The sequence below is a fragment of the Herpailurus yagouaroundi genome, unplaced genomic scaffold (assembly GCF_014898765.1).
Source record: "Herpailurus yagouaroundi ecotype Mexico unplaced genomic scaffold, PumYag 139, whole genome shotgun sequence".
Lineage (NCBI taxonomy): Eukaryota > Metazoa > Chordata > Mammalia > Carnivora > Felidae > Herpailurus > Herpailurus yagouaroundi.
Genome location: NW_024412394.1, coordinates 3,326,428 through 3,350,050, shown reverse-complemented (window position 1 = coordinate 3,350,050; position 23,623 = coordinate 3,326,428). Strand labels below are relative to the sequence as shown.

General features: G+C 41.8%; 1 protein-coding gene across 1 annotated transcript; it reads left to right on the top strand.

The window, feature by feature from the left end:
- Positions 1-42: 42 nt before the first annotated feature.
- On the top strand, positions 43-23,420 carry PXT1 (peroxisomal testis enriched protein 1). Its single transcript, XM_040473117.1, is given in 5 exon segments — positions 43-62; positions 1,901-1,983; positions 1,986-2,063; positions 16,549-16,679; positions 22,694-23,420. Coding segments are annotated over 5 exon segments (420 nt in total). The 3' UTR covers positions 22,802-23,420.
- The last annotated feature ends 203 nt before the right edge of the window (positions 23,421-23,623 follow it).

Sequence of the window (23,623 nt, the reverse complement as noted above, 5' to 3'; positions counted from 1 at the left end):
GTTCTCTAGCAATGTCATACGAATACATAGTACAAAATGACAATGTCGCAATGGACTGATGGGTAAGGCTATCTGGCTCTTTTCAGATAAGAACCTCACTCTGTATCTTGACTGTCAACTTCGACTAATTACTAATTTAATAATTTTATTCAGGGCTGATTTGGCCGTGATGCATTACCTGGAGAGCATGCCCTTTTTCCAATGTAAAGTTTACTTGAGAAGTCAAATTAGGATCAGAAGTTTGCCTGATGAATATAGTTAAAATGTCAAGCTGTTCAAATAGGTGAAGGGGATGAAGACGTACAAACTTTCAGTTATAAAATAAATAAGTCACAGAGATTTAAAAAATACTGTCCAACTGCCCAAGATACCAAAAAGTGCCCAGGCACTTACAACCCTTCAACCCATAGCTCCCTCTTCCGTAACCTGGCCCAAATTACAAAAATCAAAATATTCAAGCAGCATTCTGCACTGGAAAATGTAGTACATTTGAAAACTGAGTCAGAATTCTTCTTGATGATTCCCACCCGCTCTTGGTTTGCATAGCTCGGAAAGCTGCCTATTGCTTTACTTTCAGTCATTTCTTTTTAGTTCTTGATTTTTTGCCTAAAACTGCAATGCAGCCACTAGCCACATGTAGCTCCTGAGCACCGGAAATGTGGCTAGTCTGAGTTGAGATGTATTGTAAGTGTCAAATATATACTGGATTTTGGAGACGTACATTAACAAGAATGTAAGATATTTCTTTAATAATTTCGTGTATTTGGGGCGCCTGGGTGGCGCAGTCGGTTAAGCCTCTGACTTCAGCCAGGTCACGATCTCGCGGTCCGGGAGTTCGAGCCCCGCGTCAGGCTCTGGGCTGATGGCTCAGAGCCTGGAGCCTGTTTCAGATTCTGTGTCTCCCTCTCTCTCTGTCCCTCCCCCCGTTCATGCTCTGTCTTTCTCTGTCCCAAAAATAAATAAACGTTGAAAAAAAGTTTAAAAATAAAAAAAAATAAAAAAAAATTTGTGTATTGATCACCTGTTGGAATGATAACATTTGGATTTATTGGGGGATATATTTGGTTAAAAAATATATCATTAAAATCAATTTCACATGTTTCTTTTTACTTTAGTGTCGCTGCTAGAAACCTTAAAATTACATATGTGGTTCACATCTTTTACTGGATAGCACTGATCTAAGGCTCTTGAAGGCCTCTCCTGTTAACTTTCTTTGGTTGTTCTGTATTGTCTGGCTTCTCTTAACCATTCCTTCCCTTTCCCGTAACTGCTTAGATTTGGAAGGTAAAATAAAAAAACTAGAAAGTGAAACTCTGTGGCCAACCTTTAAGTCAAGAGAATTAAGTGTACTGGTAAACAATGAAAATCTCAGTTCAATTCTTCAATATATTGGATTGGTGCTACAATACTGGAAAAAAGGGGGTGGGGGGTGGAGAATAGTCTTCATTAGTGTCTGTAGGGACGGACTACATGTATATGGAGAATTAAAGAGAATACAAAATCACACACATACAAGGTAGTAGGACAAAATGTATTTCATCTCCAATCCTCCCCATCTCTAGGTTTTTAATCTATTTTCTTTTGGCTACACTAATTTGTCTCCCTTTATCTATGCATACTAATTTAGACTGCTCTCTTGGTAGAATGTGGCTGTTGAAAAGATGAAGGAAAACTGGAGATGAGAATGTGGGGTGGTGTTAGATCTAAAGACGAACAACATAGAAAGATGTTTATCTAAGTTGAAAAAGACCTTAATTACCCTGTTCCATTTTCCACTCAAAACCATAACCCTTTTATGCATAGAATAAAGGCTGCTTGTAATGTTGGAACATTAATATTCATCAAACATACTGAATATATACGGATGGGGGAAATTCTCTGAAGATATATTTTTCAACAGAGAAAAACATGATGCCATTGTTTGTGAACCTAAAGAACTTCTGAATCCCTCTCCCAAAGTAACAAATTGTTGCAAATCCCTGTGGTGAAATACAGTTTTCAGAAGGAGTACATGACCCGACTTGTTAGCTCCCAGCCAGTTTCAGCCATGTCAAGAAGCCCAGGTAAGATACTACTTGCCTTAAGCTGAGATAAATATTTTTCTTGGTGTTGAGGACATAAAATTGGACATTAAATAGATTACTTAAACATTAATTGTGAGAAGATAGTGGTAAATCTATTCATCAATATTCTTAGGTGGTAAAAATCTAAAACTGACTTTGCTTCATGGTATTAAATCTCTTAGTTTCTATTAGTTCTGAATTGTTGATGTGACAACTCATGAAGATGATCGCAAATTAACTAAAACAGATCCAATGTGTCCTTTAACGAAAACATGTCTGTAACTTGACCCGGCAATGTTAAGCAGGGAAAATTCAGTTTCGATTCCTCTTTGATTTTGCCGATGTAGGCAAGAACATGAAAGAAAGATAAACTTGCATTTTTGTTTTGCAAAAATTTGCATGATTCCTAGATGCCCTTGAATGTTGGAAAATTAAAGTTTTATATTTTGAGGAGCATTAGAGAGTGTTGGGGTTAAGTTTATGGGGTTTTAGACTTTTAGATTAAAAATATGCTAGCCATGGGCCCCTGGGTGGCTCGGTGGGTTAAGCGTGCTACTTCAGCTTAGGTTATGATCTCATTGTTGTGAGTTCCAGCCCCGCGTCCAGCTCTGTGCTGACAGCTCAGAGCCTGGAACCTGCTTCGGATTCTGTGTCTCCCACTCTCTGCCCCTCCCCCGCTTGCACTCTGTCTCTCTCTCTCAAAAATAAATAAACATTAAAAAAAAAAAAAAAAAAAAGAATATGCCAGACACCCGAAAGGAAGAATTAAAGCAAATCTCAAACTACTATCCAGTTTCAAAAGAATTATATGCCACTGAGAAGGTGGACATTTCAGGCTGATAGTCTCCAGCCACCATATCAGACATGGTATCTGTTTTCCAGGAAGAACTAAATTGACTAAAATATTGAATTTTGATTTGTGCAGATGTCAACAATAATTTTTCAGAGCCTGAGATTCTGTCACCTGGGAATACCTTCTGACACGTATCTTTTGTTTTTTTTAAAATTGAGATGTAATCCATACACCATAAAATTCAACCTTTTAAAGGGCACAATCCAGTGGTTTTTAGCATATTCCTAAAGTTGTGCAATCGTTATCACTGTTCTGGAACGTATATTTTACTGTAAACTTTTCTCGGTATGTTCTCACACTTCGCTATGCCACTTGATCCTCGCAGATTTCCTCCTCAAGCACCTTCAGAGGTGCCGCGTGGGCGGTTGCCACATTTACCCAAGATGTTTTCCTCATTAGTTTCACCTCGAAAGCATAAGGAGGCTGAATTAATAAAGCTACTAAGTTTGATTTCTAGAGTTAACAGCCAACAACCTAATCTACGTGTTTGTTTCCGTGCCTAGAACTCTCATTTTATTATGACTGTGAAATCTTATTTGTGACAAGTATTGTAGCCTGGTGGGCCACCGGTGTGCGTCCAAGGACTGCCAAACAATAGGAGACAAGGGGTCGCTCAGGGTGAGGTGGCAGCAGGCCCAAGCCTCCCAGGTCCTTTCCGCTCGTTCCCTGGCCCAGGAGCCAGCAGCGCGTTTCTCCCCCAAACGCTGAAGCGTTTAGAGAAGGGGGGGGTGCAGGCTGAAGGTGGCGGTGTAAGAGGGACACGGAGGTGTCAGTACGGCGTCAAGAACGCCAAGCCGCAGGGTAATCGGAGGTGCCCGGCAGGGTGTTCCGGGCGCGCTGTCTCTTGGTCACACGCTCTGGTCGGTCGCCGTGAGCGAACAAGGCGCGCCGGTGCCCGCGCGGGAGACCGCTTCTGGCCGCCGCGCGCGCGCGCCATGTGCGCCCCTCATTGGCCACAGCGGGACCACGTGACCCCTGCCGCCAAAACCGCCGGCCGGGCGCGCGCCTTCCCGCCAGAGAAGGGGCGGGTGCAGCGCCGCGGGTGGTCGGTCTCGCCAAGGTGGAGGGAAGGTCGCTCGGAGGGTTTGGGGAAGTTGTCTTAAAAAAAAAAAAAAAAAAAAAAAAAAAAAAAAGGGGTGGGGGGCGCCTGAGTGGCTCAGTCGGTTAAGCGTCCGACTTCAGCTCAGGTCATGATCTCACACTCTGTGAGTTTGAGCCCCGCGTCGGGCTCTGTGCTGACAGCTCAGAGCCTGGAGCCTGCTTCAGATTCTGTGTCTCCCTCTCTCTCTGCCCCTCCCCTGCTCATGCTCTGTCTCTGTCTCAAAAATAAATAAAAACATTAAAAAAATTTTTAAAAAAGTCTTAAGTACTGCCCAGCGTAAAACTCCTTCTGAGGAAGCTGATTATTGAAAAGTCCCGTTATCCCCTCAGTGGCTTTTGTGCCAGGCTGCGACCCAGACTGGAAATGGAAATCACCAGTCATTATTCAGTGACTCGTTGAAGCCAAAATTTGTCTCTGTTACTTTAGGGAAATAAACACGGATGAACACGTAGCTTTTTGGAGAAAGAAAACATAATTTTTGTAGGGGAAACTTAAAGCTGTTTTTTCTTAGGAAAGTTGAGAGGAATGGGTAGGCTCTTGGGAATTCCAGAACAACCACCCTGATAGGGTCATTTCAGGGAAATGAGAAACTCTTGGGAGAACAAAAGTTAGTAAAAGCAAAAAGAGGCCTTTCCCACTTCTAAAAATGTGATAATTATTGGTGGGAAAGGGCAGAATTATGTACACATGTGTGCATTATGTATGTATGTATGTATGTATGTATGTAAGTAGTATAAATGGGATATACTGATTGTAGAAGTCAGTAGAATCCAGATATTCAGCCTCTTTTTTCCCTTTGAGAGTGCTTGGATGCTCATTTTTGCCCCTCTCTTTTTCTTCCAAGGCTCATCAACTCTCCCCCTCTTCCTCCTGATGGACGCATTTTAGTTTTTTATTCATTAAAAAAAATACTAGGGCCTATTCTATTTGACACTGTGCTAGATACTGGGGTGACACTGGTGAACAAAAGCATGAACAGCCCCTTCCTTCCTGGAACATACAGTCTGGTAATGGAGGCAGATAGTAGTCAATTAAACATACTAATGGAGGCGCTTGGGTGGCTCAGTGGGTTGAGCGTCCGATTTCAGCTCAGGTCATGATCTCCCGGTGTGAGTTAGAGCTGCACACCAGGCTCTGTGCTGACAGCCTGGAGCCTGGGGCCTGCTTCAGATTCTGTGTCTCCCTGTCTCTCTCTGCCCCTCCCCTGTTCTCTCCTCTCTCTCAAAAATAAATAAACATTAAAAAAAAAAAAAAACCCATACTAATGTTAAATACAATGTGCTAAGGGCTGAGAAGAGGTCCAGATGCTATAATGGGGCTTCAACCCGGCAGGGAGATTAGAGAAGGCTTTCCTCAAGATGTACGCCTGGACTGAGACCTGAAGGAGTTAAGGGCGGTGGGAGTTGCAGGCAGAGGGAGAAGCTTGGGCAAGGGAGAGCTGATAGCCTCTCCCCTTCCAATGACTGCCCATCTCATTCATTTCCACTACACATAAATTAATCTTGCCTCTTAGTTATCAGAGACACTTCTTTTTTCTTTCAATTGTTAAATTCTTGGGGATTAACTCATAATCTATAATTATTATTATAGACAATGTGTGTAAAATAGCTAAGTATATTAACATACTCATCTATTAGGCATTATCATCTCTTGTTTCATATAACAATAAAATTAAAAAAACTGTAGGTATGCAAAGTGGTGAGAGATCGTATTATTTTGGAAAATTCAAAAAAAGACATCTTGAGAAAGTAAATTTTGAGATGTGATTCAAAGGTAAGATTTGGTCAAGCAGTGTAAGAAGTCTGGACAGATAAGTTGAGATATATTCTAAGAGCCTTGAAAACAAGTCCAAAGAGTTTATGGAAACTAAATAGAAATGTTCTATCTAACTTTCAAGGACTTTTCTGAGATATTTTTTTCCCTTCCAATGTTCACCTTGGAAAATTTCAAATCTACAAAAAAAGTTGTGCAAATAAGCCTATTGTTACTCATATACCCTTTGCATGAATTTATCATTAGAAAAAAATTTTAATGCTTATTTATTTTTGAGAGAGAGATCTTCAGAGAGAGAGGGAGACACAGAATCTGAGACACAGGCTCCAGGCTCAAAGCTGTCAACGCAGAGCCCAATGTGGGGCTGAAACCCACAAACAGTGAGATCATGACCTGAGCTAAAGTTGGACGCTTAACCGACTGAGCCACCCAGGCGCCCCTGGATTTATCAGTTTTTGGGGGGACACGTTTGCTTTATCTTTTTATCTCTCTCCATACTCATATACACACATATGGATGCATGTGCACATGTTTTTCTCTGCTACGAAGAAAGTTATGAGATAAAGTTATGAGATACTAGTTTCATCTCTAAATAATTCCATCCTAAATAATTTGTCTCCTAAGAACAAAGATTATTTTTTGCATAACCACAATACAGTTATGACACTTCTAAGATGCGTTTTAAATTAACTTTTGAGTATTTGTGTTAATACATTAAAAATAAATGAGTTACAAATTTTAAATGGCTTGCAACAGTGGCTGACACGCCAAGTGCTATATAAGTGCTTAAAAAAATATTTTCATGGTTGGAAAACTAAAGAATATGAAAAGGCATATGGTGAAAAGTCTTTTTTGTATTCTTGTTCACCGTCTGTTCAAAATCCCACTCTGAACACTCCTTATTCTAGTCAACCATTGTTCTTGTTTCTTGGGCATTCTTTTAGAGGTTCTTTATGCAAATATGAACAATTGCGAATATAGGTTTTTATACCCTCTCTCTTTTTAGAGGCAAGGTAGCATGCAAAGCACACTATATTTACCTGCTTTCTCACTTCACAATATGATTTGGAGATCTTTGTGCATTAATACTTGCAGAATGTCATTCTTATTTACAATGGCATAATATTCCATTGTGTGAATATAACATATAGTTTATTTAAATATTTTATTCTTAATATACATATGGGTTGTTTCCAATCTCATATATATATATATATATACATATATATATATATGGGCTCTATCCCACAACCCTGGGATCATGACCTGAGCTGAAGTCAAGAGTTGGACGCTTGACCCACGGAGCCACCCAGGCGCCCCCAGCAGGTCCTTTTTTAAAAGAGCAGTTTGACCTTGGTAAGATACTCTGAGCCTTCTTGCGGCTGATTAGTATTCTCTCTAAATTGAAGCAAACTTCAATTGCAAACTTTGAAATTATTAGGGATTGCTAGCGATAGAACATTCAACTACAATGTGTTTAATTGGTTATGAAAGGGTTGTCCTTTGAGAGGAGGCAGTTGTTGTTGATTTTGCACTCGACAGATTTAGATGTTGAAAGTGGCTGAACCTAAAGCACTAGCTAATGGCTTAAAGCTCTCCTAAAAGAAGCCGCTTTCCTCAATTAAGAGAAAAGGTCACACCGAGTTTGAGGTGAGGCCTTGTGTTCTGGCAAACTGGTCTGTCTCTGCAAAGGGGAGGTATTTTCCAGTCTGGAAGCAGAGAGGCCAAGACTTCAAAACCTTCATACTCGTTTTTGTCCACCTGTTGTGTCAGCATCCAAAGGTAAAAGGTTGTGCAAGACTCTGGGAGTTAGGGATGGTAGTTACCAGGAATAAAATCGATAAGTACTGGAATGATTTTTTCCTGAGAATAATCACTTCCCAGTAATGAAACAAGGAACTGAAACGGCGATTGCTTAAAATTTGGCCCAGTCATACAGGTAGAGTACCGTGAAGTTTAACACACAGGACTATCCTGCTGGAAGGAACTATAAAGCAGTTCCTTCATTTTCAACTTAGGCCACAGTTTAATTTGCTTCACATTCAGACCATAAACTTCCTGCATGACCTTTTATTGTTTTCTGGACTTGCTCACTGCCTTTCCTTCTCTTCCGCCACATGATTTGTAGTGACGATTGCTTTGAGTTTCCCCCAGTTTTTAGCAAGTCTCTCTTGCCCCTGGAACTTCCCTCCTGGGGCTGTTCTCTTGCTCCAATCTCGGTGCTCTGTAGGCCTATTGTACCTCTGTCATCCTGGGACTTCCCTTCATACGGGTTGAATTCACCTTCTGCTAAATCTCCTTTCTCTTTCTTGGTTTCGTCATACTCTGGGTTTTTGGAATACTCCCTCGGGAGACTTCCTAAGAAATTCTGTATGGGAGGAAAATCTTCCTGAGCCCTTGCGTATCTGCAAATGTCTTTATTCACCTCTCACATATAAGTGAGAGTTCAGCTAGACATAGAATTCTAGGTTGAGAATAATTTTTTAGGGGTACTGGGTGGCTCATTCAGTTAAGCATCTGACTCTTGATCTCAGCTCAGGTCTTGATCTCAGGGTTGTGAGCTCAAGCCCCATGTTGGTCTCCATGCCGGGCATGAAATCTATTTAAGGAAAGAAAATATTTATTTTATTTTATTTTATTTTATTTTATTTTAAAAAATTTTTGGGGTGGCTGGGTGGCTCAGTCGGCTAAGCAGCTGACTTCGGCTCAGGTCATGATCTCGCGGTCCGTGAGTTCGAGCCCCGCGTCGGGCTCTGTGCTGACAGCTCAGAGCCTGGAGCCTGTTTCAGATTCTGTGTCTCCCTCTCTCTCTGACCCTCCCCCATTCATGCTCTGTCTCTCTCTGTCTCAAAAATAAATAAAAACGTTCTAAAAAAAATTAAAAAATTTTTTTAATGTTTATTTACTTTTGAGAGAGAGAGAGACAGAGAGACAGATTATGAGTGGGGGAAGGGCAGAGATAGAGGGAGACACAGAATCTGAAGCAGAATCTGAGGTGTCAGCACAGAGCCCGACACGGGGCTTGAACTCACGAACCATGAGATCATGACCTGAGCCGGTTGAATGCTTAACCAACTGAGCCACCCAGGTGCCCCAAAAGAAAATAATTTTTTATAAAATTCTGGGGCAAAAATTGTGCCTTTATATTCTAGTATTTGTTGTTGTTGGGAAGTCAGTTGCCAAATTAATCCATGTTTCTCTTTGGAGATTTTTAGCATCTCCTATGCTTGGTGTTTTGAAATTTTAGTATGCTCTAGAAGTGAGGTTTTTACTTCCCCATTTGTGGTCCTAAGAACTTGGCGGGGCTTGTGCGTGTGTGTGTGTGTGTGCTTGCGTCCACGCACATGGGACTTTCTAGTCTGAAGTTTGGTGACCTTCAGCTTTGGGAAGCTGTCTTACACTGTTTGGTTTGAAATTTACCCCCTCTATTGATCTCTTTCTGGTACTCCCATAAATCAAAGGCTTGTCTTTCCATATCGGCCCTCTATATCACCTATCTTTTCTCTCATATTTTTTAATCTTCTTCTTCTTTTTTTTTTTTTCCTGAGCGATTTCCTTGACTTTATTTTTTTGGACCATCCATTTTATTTTTGATTTTGAAAATCATATTTTTAAAATTGGTAAGATCTTGTTTGGGGATTATTCTTTTTTCCATAGGTTTCTCTTTTGTTTCTCGAATGTAATACTTTCTTAAATCTCTCAAAATATATACTCTAGAATTTGCAAACTTACTTTTCTATTCCCTGAGTTCTATGTTTCTCTTGGGGTTAATTTTATTTGTTTTCTGGTATTTCTCTTGCATCCTGTGGTCCTTATCAATTGCTGGTGATCCTTTGTTATTTTAAAGAAATATGGACTGTGTAGCCGGTGTGGGTTTTTTCTGCTGTTGTGTGAGTAGGACTGTTTTCTTAGCAGCAGTAGCTAACAATTATGTAGTGTTTATCCAAGTTCTAGGCACTGCCCTGTGGGGGATAAATGTATTAACTCATTTTATCATTTCGACAACCTCTCTATGAGGTAGTTACTACGATACTTCATTAAGTTTGATATTCCATCAACTGTAAAATATACCATCATTTTGTTTACTACTAAGAAGGAAAATGTTGTTGAAATATGACATGCCTAGGATGTAAAACGCATTCTGAGTCTGGAGGCAGTAAAAAGCTTAGGGTTGATGAAATAATACATTACTATTCCTATCTTACAGTTGGAGAAACTGAGGCATAGGGAGATTAAATAACTTGTCCCAGGTTACATAGTGTTATCTGTAGTGGATTTAACAATCGAACCCAAGTGATCTGGCTTCAGGATTTTACCACTAGGCTTAACTGGCTCCCCAATGAGTAGGGACTCATATGGGGGCATAGGAGGGCTCTGACTTGGCAGTGGGCATTAGGGACATGAATTAGGGAGCTCATTTTCTGGCCCCAGGTCCCCTAAATGCTAGGACAAGGAGACCATTTTTTTCCCTTCCGCCAAGGAGACCTTTAATTTGAGGCACCAACATTCATAAAAAGGCTTTAGCTTCCTTCACAAGATTCGTTCTCTTCTGTTAGAGAAGAGTGTCTGGGGTTCTTTTTTGCTTGAAGTTTGTGGTGGGTATAGCGGCCTGGGGGTGTTGAGGGACCAATTGGTACAGCTGATCCTCATCAGAGTTCCAATCTCTCATCTCCCTCTCCCAGCTTTGGGGTTTTAGTGAGTAAATGGGCTTCCAAGCCTCAGGAGCTCATGTGGTGGGGTCTTGGCGCTTTGTCTATCTGGCTCATTTGTCCTCTTGTCTCATTTGCTTTCTGCCTTCCAGAAACACGTACACATCTCTCATCTGCTGTTGACCCAGTCTCCCGTTCTTGTCACTGTTGTGGTTTTATTCTTTTTTTATACATTCATTTTGGTTGTGCCTTGGGAGGGATTAGGGGACATGGAAGACCAATGCTGGTGCTCACGCTTGAGCCAGAAGTCCCTATGCCTCTATTTTTAGTGAACAAAATCAAGATTCTGAAAGTGATCACCATATGAGAAAATAAAGTATTCACATTATAGTTAGCAGCAGAGAAACACTTATAAAATCTTAGAAGCATGTTTGCTTAAAAGTTTTCCAAAATGCAACTGAAGGGACAGTTGGTCAAAGTTGCTTATGTAGGACTCACAACACGTAGCAATGTTTTTTAAAATTCCACTATATTGAGGCTTATTATTTGCTTTATGAAGGAATTATTCTTGCAAAAGGATTAACCACATGATTGTCCCAAATCTCCCAGTAGGCCATTTAGACTATGATTTTATTTTCAGAATTCTGTGTGGGGATATATATCTCCCTCTGTGTTAAAAATTCAGTACTTGGGGGGTGCCTGGGGGGTTCAGTTGGTTAAGTGTCTGACTTTGGCTCAGGTCATGATCTCATGGTTCATGAGTTTGAGCCCTACATCGGGCTCTCTGCTGTCAGCACAGAGACCGCTTTGGATCCTCTGTCCCCCTCTCTCTGCCCCTCCCCTGCTCATGCACACTCGCTCTCTCTCTTAAAAATAAATACACATTTTTTTAAAAAAAGGAAAAAAGTAAAAATTCAATACTTGGAAAATAATAAAGGTTTACTTTTTTGTTTAATTCATTTTGATTATCTTGTCACAAGACTTCTCACTTCTCCAACATATGCCTATTTTTATTTATTTATTTATTTTTCAAATTAACTATTTATTAATTAATTTATTATTTATTAAAAACTTTTTTTAATGTTTATTATTTATATTTGAGAGAGAGAGCATGAGCAGGGGAGGGGCAGAGAGAGAGGCACAGAATCAGAAGCAGGCTCCAGGCTCTGAGCTGTCAGCACAGAGTCATATGTGGGGCTCAAACCCATGAACTGTGAGATCATGACCTGAACCAAAGTCGGACGATTAACTGACTGAGCCACCCAGGCGCCCTAATTTATTTTTTAATTTACATCCAAGTTAGTTAGCATATAGTGCAATAATGATTTCAGGAGTAGATTCCAGTGATTCATCCCCTACATATAACACCCAGTGCTCATCCCAAGTGTCTTCCTTAATTGCCCTTTACCCCATTTAGCCCATCCCCCCACCCCCACCCCCTCCAGCAACCCTCAGTTTGTTCTCTGTATTTAAAGAACATATGACTATTGTAGAGCTTTGATTTAGTAATTTCTTTCCTGTAATCTTATAATATTTCTTATACTGTGGTGGTATAACTGTTTTGCTGTGTAAATGTCTGTAGGAGAGGTATACTGACTCTCTTTAGTCAACAAATAATTCTGACTAAATAGGTTGAGTACAAGAGAGCCCTGAATCCATTTTGCATTCGACTTTTGTGAGGAGTGGGTAAATGACCAGAAGCAAAAACAAAAGCCTCTAGCGTCAGGAACCTAGTTTTTAAATTTTACTTTCAGAGTCTATCCTGAGGCCAATGTATAGCCAACGCTATTTCTTACACAGTTTTATCTATATTCAACAGCTCTGGACAATGATAATTGACATAGATATTTATGATTATTTGTTTGGTTACAGGGAAGAGAAACCTACTCCAGTCACCTCCAGAAAGCTGTGGTTGCTGGTGAGGATGCTTGTGAAAGAGAACTGAACTTGGAGGGTTCAAGTTCTAAGGCAGTTCTGGGGCCAGTCTTTTCTTTTTCTTGCTTTCTTTATAAGTGTTTGCTCTGCTTAGGTCTTCTCTATCAGCCAGCTTCTTCCATCTCTCCTTCAAATGTTTCCTTCCCCTTCATAATTTTCATTTGCAAAGGCTTTGACTTATCCTGGGCCCAACATAATCCCGTGGCATTCCTGGTCCCACTGCCAACTGTTCCTTTAGTCTCCTGAACTTAGTCTCCTAAACATTGAACAGAGAGAAAGGGACCCTGCTCTCTTTTGGCCAGCCAGTGGATGATATGTTCTTGGCTCAGGTGTCCATCTCTGATCTAAACAGCTGTGGTCTGGGGTTGGGGTGGGGACATGGGAGAAGGAGCTAGACTGCTTAGGCAATATGGCAGATTCTTTTGGAAGGGGGTGTGGGCAAGTCAGGCAATGATTGGCATCTTTAATGAAAGGACTTTAAGGTGTGTTTCAGGATTCTGAATCACCTGAATCATTCTGAATCATCACCATTAACAACAACAACAACAACAACAACAACACACACTGACACATACACAGTCATATTCTGTATACCATACTTAACCAAGTAACAATGCCCATTAGTACAGTTTAGAAGGAAATTTTCAACAAGCGTTGAAAGATGGTTAGAAAATACTGTTATAGTGTTTCTCCTGATTCCCCATGTACCTCTCTGACTATTCCTTCTCAGTCATTTTTGTGGGCTTTTGTTCCTTTGCCTATCTTGTTAGCCATCAGTCTTATCCATCAGCTACATAAACTCTGAAAGATCTTATCCACGCCTGCATTTTTATTGAATAAATAAATGATAACTCTTAAATCTTTAAGTTCTGACATCCCTTGAGCTTCAGGTATATTCCTTTTATTATTATTATTATTATTATTATTATTATTATTATTATTTGCTTCAGGTATATGCCAGATGTCTGCTAAGATGTCCTACAGGTACCTTAAATTTATAAATGAACTCGAATTTTCTTCTTCCTCTTTCTGCCTGCCTCCTCTGCCTTCTATACCTGTCCTCCCTCGACCCTCATTCTCTGTACAGGCTGATAGTGCCATCACCTTTCCAGTCTCCTGAGCTGGCAAAGTAAGAATTTCCCTTTCCCTCACCTTTCTCAGCAAATCTTTTGCCAAATTCCAGCCTATTCTGCTTCCTAAACATTTATAGAATCTGTTCGCCCCACTCCACCTCTGTTAGTACTATTTCAGGTTAGTACTAGTTCAGGCTCTATATGCTGAGGTTTAAGAGCATGGGCTCTGGAGCCAGGCAGACCTGGGTTTAAATCCTGGCTCTCACGCTTTCAGCCACTGGCAAGTTACTCATTCCCTCTAACCGCCCCCCCCCCCCCATCCCCAAGCCTGGTTGCACATGGGAACCACTTGAGGAGCTTTAAACAAAATACCAATTCTTGGCTCAACTGATTTCGCTGGAATGGAGTGAGGCCCGAACAGTGGGAGTTTTAAAAGCCTCCCCAAGGGAGTCCAAGGTGGAACCAAGTCTGAAAAGCACTGCTCTAAACCACGACTCTCTCATCTGTAGCATGTGGTAATGACCTCATGGGGGTCATTGTGAGGGAGTAGTCAGTAAGGTAATGTGTATATGGTCTGGCATGTGGTAAGTATGCTAGTTATTTTTAGGCAACTCCTTATCATCTCTCTGCAGCACTTTGCCGTAGCCTTAAAAAAAATTTCTTTTTAATGTTTATTTTTTAGAGAGGCGGGGGAGGGATGGGGGGGGGAGAGGGGGAGACACAGAATCTGAAGGAGGCTCCAGGCTCCAAGCTGTCAGCCCAGAGCCCAATGCGGGGCTTGAACCCACGAACCGTGAGATCATGACCTGAGCCGAAGTCGGATACTTAACCGACTGAGCCAGCCAGGTGCCCCTGCAGTAGCCTTTTAATGCATTCCCTGCCTTAAGTCTTGCCCATCTTCACTCTGATCCCAGAGGGTAGGAGCGAATCTGATCAAGTCATTTCCTGCTTGAAACCTTTCAGTGGGTCCCCTGCCCTACTGGATGAAGTCCCAGCCTTTCACTGTGCCTTCATGATTTTGCTCTTGCCTACTCTATTACCTACCTTTTTCTCCCATCATTCGCTGCCTTTTAACAGTAGCACTACTTAGAGGTTATGTACAAAGCCTCACTGTCTGTTACCCCTATGCCTTTGCTCACGTGACACTTGCTGCTGTTGGCAAGGTCTCGTTCCACTCCTTCCCAGCTGGCCCCGCCCCCATCTCCCCATCTCTCTCTTCTTCTCCTGGCTAATTCTTATTCATCCTTCCTTCTTCAATGCTGAACTCAGTTACCATTTTCTTTGGGACATCTGCCCCAGCTCCTCTGTGCAGACTTTACTTTTACTTACTATAACATGTTGAATTGTGGTTTGTGTCTCTCTCCTGCTAGACTCTTTGAGGACAGGACTTAATCTCTCAGTACTAAGCCTGAAAAATCAAAGTCCTTCAAATTTCCAAAGTCCTGAAACAAAACAGGTTCAATGAATAATTTGCTGTATCTATGATACAGCTTATATCTATTTTAGCCCAAATTTATCTTCCTCTCCTCTGTATTCCTGAAGCACTTGCTAATTGTTTAATCCCTAACCAGTGGGTTATCAGCAACGTAAGGACAGAAACCTTGTCTTTTTTTTTTTTTTTTTTTTCAACGTTTATTTATTTTGGGGACAGAGAGAGACAGAGCATGAATGGGGGAGGGGCAGAGAGAGAGGGAGACACAGAATCGGAAACAGGCTCCAGGCTCTGAGCCATCAGCCCAGAGCCCGACGCGGGGCTCGAACTCACGGACCGCGAGATCGTGACCTGGCTGAAGTCGGACGCCCAACCGACTGCGCCACCCAGGCGCCCCAGAAACCTTGTTTTTTAAGTTCCCCAAAGCACTCAGTGCAGTAGTTTACTCATAGTGTTGCTTAAAAACACTTATTGGTTAGGGGAGCCTGGGTGGCTCAGTCAGTTAGGCATCAGACTTTGGCTCAGGTCATGATCTTGCGATCTGTGAGTTCAAACCCCTCACTGGGCTCTGGGCTGACAGCTCAGAGCCTGGAGCCTGCTTCCGATTCTGTGTCTCCTTCTTTCTCTGCCCCTCCCCCATTCTGTGTGTGTGTGTGTGTGTGTGTGTGTGTGTGTGTGTGTGTTAAAAAAATCACACTTATTGGTTGTTGGAAGCAAATAAAGTTTGGAGGAACTCATTCAAGGATCATGGATATAAGCATTAAAATGGAAAGCTCTACCTTACAAAACTATAAAGATACAGATCTGTACTGTCCAGGATGATAGCTACTAACTGTGTTTGTTTCTTGAGTGCTTGAAATGTGGCCAGTTGAGGAACTGAATTTTAAGTTTTATTTATTTTCAATTAAAGTTTAAAAACTGATACTTGATTTAATTGTTGGAAAACTATTAAGTACATTTGGAACAACATATATATATATATATATATATATATATATATATATATATATATATAAACAACTTGGATATATGATTCTACCTTTTAAACTGTAAGTTTCATGAAATACAAATACAAATCAGGGTTTTCCAATGAAAAGATAGCACCTGAATTGAGATGTGCTGTAAGTATGAAATAAACACTGGATTTGAAAGACTTAACTATAAAAAGTGCAAAACATATTGTTGGTAATTTGGGGATGACTGCGTGACTCAGTTGGTTAAGAGTCTGACTCTTGATTTCAGCTCAGGTCATGATATTAGGGTCGTGAGATCAAGCCCATGCTGGGCATGGAGCCTGCTTAAGATTCTCTCTCTCCCTCTCCCTCTGCCCCTCCCCTGCTCTCACTCTCCCTCTCTCTCTCTCTCAAAAAAAAAAAAATTGTATTGATTATATGTTTCATGATAATATTTTGGATGTATTGTCTTAAGTAAAATATATTACTAAAATAGTTTTGCCTGATGTTACTACCAGAAAATTTAAAATTAATGTGTAGTTTGAATTATGTTCCTATTGAACAGAACTAATCTATTCCAATGCAAGGCTTTGCTTTTCTATAGTCATCGATGATGAGATTTCATCCCTTTCATTGTCTAAGACAGTTTTTAGTGACTAGTGGTGAGTGATTTATAGTTAATACTCTCTTTTGAACTCTTTTCTGTTCAATGTAGATCACAATCTGCCTTCTCAGCCCAAGGAGAGTAGCATTGGCCAGAACCGTCACCAGGAGGAAATAATCCACAAGTTGGCCATGCAGTTAAGAAACATTGGGGACAGCATCAATCGTGGGATGGTTCAAGAGGTACGTCTTCAGTTTCCTCCAAAACAGCCAGTCAGGTAGGAAGGAAGAGCAAACAGAACAATGACTGCCGAGTGGCTGGGAGGCCCAGGAATTAGCAGAACATGAGGATTAATAATGTCCAAATGCTGAAACATTAGATCTGAAAATTGTGAACCTGAGTCAAAGCCAATATTTGATCTCACACTTGTTACTCAAACTGTGGTCCGTGGACAGCAACATCAGCATCATGTAGCATCTGGTCAAATATGCAAAAGCTCACGCCCCAGCCACAATGCCAGAGTCAGGATCTACTTTTTTACACACACCCCAGGAGGTTTGCATGCACATTAAAGTGCGAGAGACTTTGCTCCACACCCTCCAACCAGGGTGCATATTAGAATCACCGTTGAAGTTTTAAGAACTACAGATGCCTGGGCCCCACCTTGAGAGATTCTAATTTTATTGTCAAGAGGTGTGGCCTGGGCATCAGGTACTTTAAAAGCTCCACAGGTGAATCTAATGCCCATTCAGGGAGGAGAAAACCCTTAATTGTGGTTTTCCTCCTTGAACCGACCCAGAGGTGATGATCTAAGCCCCACCCCTGCTGATTTCTTTGTTTCTGCTGATTATTATATGAGATAATAAGGGAAAGAATAATGGTTACTGTTTGAGATCTTAGAGGAGCTCAAGTCCACTAGAATAACCTATAGTCGGCAGTGGAGAGAGAATGATATGTGAGGCTCCACGGGGGAGGGGGCTGCCCCTCAGAGCCCGACTTCTTCCCATCAAAAGTACCTGTCCTGTGAGGATTCATCACTGCTGCTGCCATCATGCTGGTTTCAGGGATGCCATGTCCTCTTTTATGCTCTGGTTCAAATGTGGCTAATACTCAGCCTTTCCCCCAGGTAAAACATTCCCTGAGACAAAACACGAATGAACGGTCCCAACAACAACACTACTGAAAGTAAGAAGGAAACAAAGAGGAAAGAAACACAGAGAGTCAAATAAAATACCTGACGGACCGATTTCATCCAAGCAAATTTTATTTAGTGCATACTATATGCAAGACTCAGTTCCAGGCATTGGTAGCTAGAGCAGAGAGCCGGACAGAAGGGGAGCCTGCTCTCATTGAACTCGTGCTGAACAGTAAAGCGGATGACTAGTCAGGCAGGGATGCAGGCTCAAAGCAGGATTGGGGATACCGAGTGATGGAGAGTGACTTTGGATGGGTGATCAGGGAAGGCCTCCCTGGGGAGGCAAGATTTGAGCTGAGACTGGAAGTAAGGGAGTGAGCCATGGGAATACCTGGGGGACAAGTGTTCCAGGCAGGGGAACAGGGAGCGCGTGTGATAGGAACAGGCCTAAGGAAGACCGAGGGGGGGCCAGAGTAGCTGGAATGGAGTGAGTTGAGCCCCAGGAGTTGGCTTCAGTCGTAGAGGCAATGATAAGGTGTTTGGGTTTTACCCTACGCATAAGGAAGCTTCTGGAGAGGGAGAGCAGGAGAGCTTTGTGAGCTGATTCACATTTAGAATGGGTACTGGCTGCCGAGCAGAGAGTAGGCTGTTGTGAAAATTAAATGAGATAATCTTTGTAAATCACTTAGAACAGAACCTGACCCACGGAAAATGATCAATAAATGTTAACTCGAACAAAAAATTGTTTTCTGCCTTTGCCCTTTTAATAGTTGTGCCCTGGACCACAAAACAGTTGGAGTTGACCACCTCTGTGCTATGGATCATTTACCAGCATGCTCGAGATATTTACCATTTCCTTTCTATGCTACAGTTTCCTCTGTAGGAAAGTTTTCACTGATGACTGGACTTTATGCATTCTAGGAAAGCCCTTAGTGTATCTTCCCTGCCTCTTTATCTGCTAATTCTGAATACTCATGGTTCCTTCTAATTTTTTCTCTGAAGAGGACAGAGGACAAATCACAACCAACTATTTTCTGTATTTGCCTCAACCCAATCAAGAGGTCCCTTACCTTTGAAGTTATAATTTACTTGGGTCTTAAATTGACCCCTACAGCTTAATAAGTTGACACTGAACTCCCTAGCTTTTTTTAAAAAATGAGGGGCACCTCACAGTTTGTGAGTTCAACCCCTCCTCGGGCTCTCTGAGCAGAGCCCACTTCAGATCCTCTGTCCCCCTCTCTCTCTGCCCCTGCCCCACTTATACTCTCTCTCTCTTAAAAATAAATAATTGAACTTAAAGTTGATTCTGATGATGGTTGTACAGCTCTGTGAATATTCTAAAAACCATTAGCTGTACATTACTCAACAGGAAAATTATACAGTATATAAATTTTATTTTTCCATAAAGTTATCATTAAAATTTTTTTTAATGTTTATTTTTGAGAGAGAGAGAGAGAGAGAGAGAGAGAGAGAGCATGAGCAGGGGAGGGGCAGAGAGAGAGGGAGACACAGAATCCAAAGCAGACTCCAGGCTCTGAGCTGTCAGCATAGAGCCCGATGTGGGGTTGGAACTCATGGAACCGAGAGATCAGGACCTGAGCCGAAGTTGGATGCCTAACTGACTGAGCCACCCAGACGCCCCTCATATTGTGGTTTCGATCTGCACTTTCCTGATGGCTAGTGTTGTGTATCTTGTTATGTGCTTACTACTCATTTGGATGTCTCTTTGGAGAAATGTCTGTTCAGATCCTTTGCCCATTTTAAAATTGGCTTATTTGTCTTTTTATGATTGAGCTGTTGGAGTTCTTTATACATTCTAGATGTAAGTTCCTTATTGGATATATTACTTGCAAATATTTTCTCCCATTTTCACTTTTTGGACGGTGTTCTTTGAAGCACTGAACTTTTAAATTTTGATGAGGTTCAATTTACCTATTTTTTTCTTTTGTTTCTACTGCTTTAGGGGTCATAGCTAAGAAATCATTGCCTAATCCAAAGTCATGAGGATTTACACCTATGTGTTCTTCTAAGAGATTTATAGTTTTAGCTGTTAAATTTAGGTCTTTGATCCATTTTTGTGTATGCTGTGAGTTAAAAGTTTATCTTCATTCTTTTGCATGTGGGTATCCATCCAGTTGTCCCAGAACCCTTTGTTGAAAAGACCATTCTTTCCCTATTAAATTGCCTTGGCATCCTTGTCAAAAATTAATTGACTGTCAATGTGAGCGTTTATTTCTGGGCTCTCCATTCTATTCCATTGATCTATATGTGTATCCTTATGCCTGCCCTAGCGTTTCCTGCAGCATTTCACAAAGTCGGCTTTGCCCTCGGCTTTGAAAGGTACCTTGGCCTGGACCACAAAATTGCATTTTAGGTCACCTTTAAGTAGCTCACGGTGCGTCTAAAAAGTAATAGTAAAAATTCCTCCAACGCGTGGCTCTAAAATGCTCAAGGCTTTTTACTCTGCTGCTTCAAGACTTAAATCAAGCAACTGTCGCAGAATTTCAAATCTGGAATGATGTCTTTCTTTTGTATATAGTCATCGCGGATTCACCTTTTGTATTCTGTTTAATCAAGCGGTCACACTGATCCTCCGGATGTCTTCCTGCTTTTGGCATAAGGAAACTTTCACTCTTGCGCTTGGAGCTCCCTAGCAAGGAGTTCACCAAGTTCTGCTTTTGTCTGCGAGTAGATCTCTCTTGAGCTGCTACAAAGCTTGGTCTCTTGTTCTTTTCACGTAAGCAAGTGTTCTTTGTTTTCAAGCAAGCCTTGATTCTCAAAATAATGTCTTCTATTTTGCTGTTTAGGGTTTTGGAGGGATTTTGGTTCAAGGACCTGGTCTTTTTTTTTTTTTTTTTTTTAATCTGGAGCATGTACTTTTCCTAGATATAAACTATGTTTTAAAATAGTCTTCCCATTGCTTTTAGGATCTTAAATGTGTCTTTGGAATTTTATCTCCATAGGACTCTCTCCTTCTGGGTTCTAGTAACTGTGCTACCCTGTATCCCCAACAGTACAGGCAACAACTCAGACGTTACCAGCCCACGTGGTATTGCGCCACCTGTGTGCTCCCCACCTTTGTAGACAATCTCTTTATTTAACTGTCCCTGAGTTATCCTAATTTGAGTGTGCCATCTGTCTCCTCTGGGACCCTGACTGGTACAGTAATGCATATGGAATTTCTTAGTTTGTTTAAAAGAGGGAAGGGAAACTAACATTTATTATTAAACAATTTCTTCCAGGTACTCTTTGAGAGACTCTTATGTGTTTTAGTCAATTCTCTCAATAACTCTATGGATTAGTGGATTAGTATGAGGTTCAGAGAGATTAGGTAACCTAAGGTCATTTGGCAATTAAGTGCCAAAGCTGGAATTTAAATATATGAGCCTCTGACTTGGTGCTCTGTACCTTTTCTCATCTACCTTACCAGAAGGAAATCCATTCCATTTTCCTAACTGATACCAACTATAAAAGAGAAAAACAACCCTTTAATGATTCCTAGTCGCTGACAGGACAAAGTCTAAATTCTTTAGCTTGCCACTGTTGGTTTATCATTCATTCATTCATTCATTCATTCATTTATATAACTAATATTTATAGAATACTGTCTATTATGTGTCAGGATCCGTTTAAGTGCTGGAGATATAGCAGGATTAAAAGAGAGAAAACTCCTTGATCTCATGGAGCTTATACGCTTGTTTTTTTTAAACATTAAAAAAATTTTTTTTAATGTTATTTATTTTTGAGAGAGAGAGAGAGAGAGAGAGAGAGAGAGCAGGGGAGGGGTGGAGAGAGAGAGGGACAGAGGATCTGAAGCAGATTCTGTGCGGACAGCACAGAGCCCGATGTGGGGCTTGAACAAACCGTGAAGTCATGATCTGAGCTGAAGTCAGATGCTTAACCAACTGAGCCACCCAGGGGCCCCTCTTGGAGTTTATATCCTAAAAGGGGAGACAGACTATAAGCAGACAAATAAAGTATGCAGTTTATCAGTCAATGACAAATATTATGCAGAAAAATAAAGCAAGGAAAGGAAGGAGGAGTGTTGGGGGGTTTACAATTTTAAGTAGAGGGGGAAGGCCTTACTACTGAGAGGATGACTTCTGAGTGAAACCTTGACAGAGGTGTAGAAGGGAGCCGTGCATCTCTGGAGGGGGAGAGCAATGGAGGCGGAAGGGGGGTGGGAAGCAGAGACGTGGAGGCAGGAGCATGTCTGGCATGTTTGAAGAAGAGCAAGGAGGCAGCAAAGGAAGCTGAGTAAGAGAGAAAGTAGTAAAAACTATGGTCAGAGCGGCTGGTTGGGGCAGAGTAGGCAGGATCCCAGGTCCGCCTGAGGACTGAAGCAGAGCCATGGGAGAGCACTGAGCACAGGAGGCACATTTCACTGTTCACCAAGGCTGCTGTGTGGTGAATAGACTGCAGGAGGAGGGGCAGGGCCAGGGAGAGCCATGTGTTCTTCTCTGATGTTCCAGAATAAACAGCGGCCTTTACTTACTCCTCCACAAACCTGCTGTGCTGTCACCTCCCACTTTGCTCATACTCACTCCCCCCTACGCTCATCTAAGTCCTATCAGTTCTTCCAACCCCAAAGCAAACACCTGGCTTCTTTGAAAGGACTAAGAAAGTGCCCTGCAAAGCCAGAGGCAGAGGTTACCAGCCCCGGAAAGAGTGCCCCCATGTGCGGATGGTTCGGATGGAAAAGATAAATCCAGACGAAGCTTCCCAAGGCGGGTGGAGGAACAGACCCAGATATCCTCCTGCTCATACAATTCATAAAGCAGCCCAGGAAGCTTGTTTGTGGCATTCGTTGAATTAATATTGAGTTTCTACCTTTGGATTATTCTGTTGATTTAAAAAAAATTTTTTTTAAGTTTATTTATTTTTGCCAGAGACAGAGTGCGAGCATGAGCTGGGGAGGGGCAGAGAGAGAGAGAGGGAGACACAAAATCCGAGGCAGGCTCCAGGCTCCAAGCTGTTAGCACAGAGCCCGACCGAACCCACGAACTGTGAGATCATGACCTGGGCCCAAGTCAGACTTACGCTTAACCCATTGAGCCACCCAGGTGCCCCTATTCTATCAACTTTTTAAAAAAGCTTCTCTCTCGCTCTTCTGATCAACAGGATCTTCTTCAGCAGGAAGTCAGGGAGGCACTGGCTCATTGTGTCTTGGTTTTCTTTGGAGGAGTTCACGCCCTGCAGCGCTTTCTCTGGAATATCCGTTGGATGTGAAAGAAATGTAAATGCCACCTTCTAACCTCTGAGAAAACAAGAATCCCACTGGGGCAGATGGAAGCAGACCCTTCTCTGTCTCCCTCTCTTTTTACTCATCACTGTTGGTTCACGCCCGGTTTCTTGGAGGACTGCAGACTCACTGGCCGTTTGTCTGTTCAGAGCCACCTGCTGTGAGACGTCTGTGACTGCCTCCCGGTAAAGCCCCAGGGGGCCTTGCCACTTAGAATTCTACCACCAGTGCTGTGGACGGTCCCCGGTGCTCTTTGTAAAGCAACCTGAAGCATCTTCTTTCATGAGTGAAATTGAACCTTGTTCTCAAAGCAGAGGTCACAGAAATGGGTGCTTTCTCCTGGCCCTTCCCTGGGTGCTGGGCCCTCCAGCAACCTGCTGGCCCCACCCTTGTTGCCTGTGTCCAGACCTGCAGTGCCCTGTTCTTAGACCTCTCCGTCTACCTCACCTTCCTTCTCTTCTCCCCCTTTTGGAAGCATTAAGAAAGTTTCTGGTTATAAATTATAAGTTCCATGTATACATTTCGAGTTCTTTGTAGGAAGATTGTTATTTAAAAATTAATAATTTAAGAAATGAAATAAATATTGTTATATTTTTGAGCATGAAACACCTGTGCATGTTCCTTTTGTGAAGGAGGGGTTCCACTTGTTTCTGCCATATGGGTTCAAAATTTTGTAGATTTTGATCACATGTAGCATTCCCTTCCAAAGGGAAACGTCCTCATTTTTTCAGTTTGTCTCAGGCCATGCCTATACAGTTCCAAAATAGATAAACATTAAACAAAATTTTAAACATCTTTCTTATTTATTT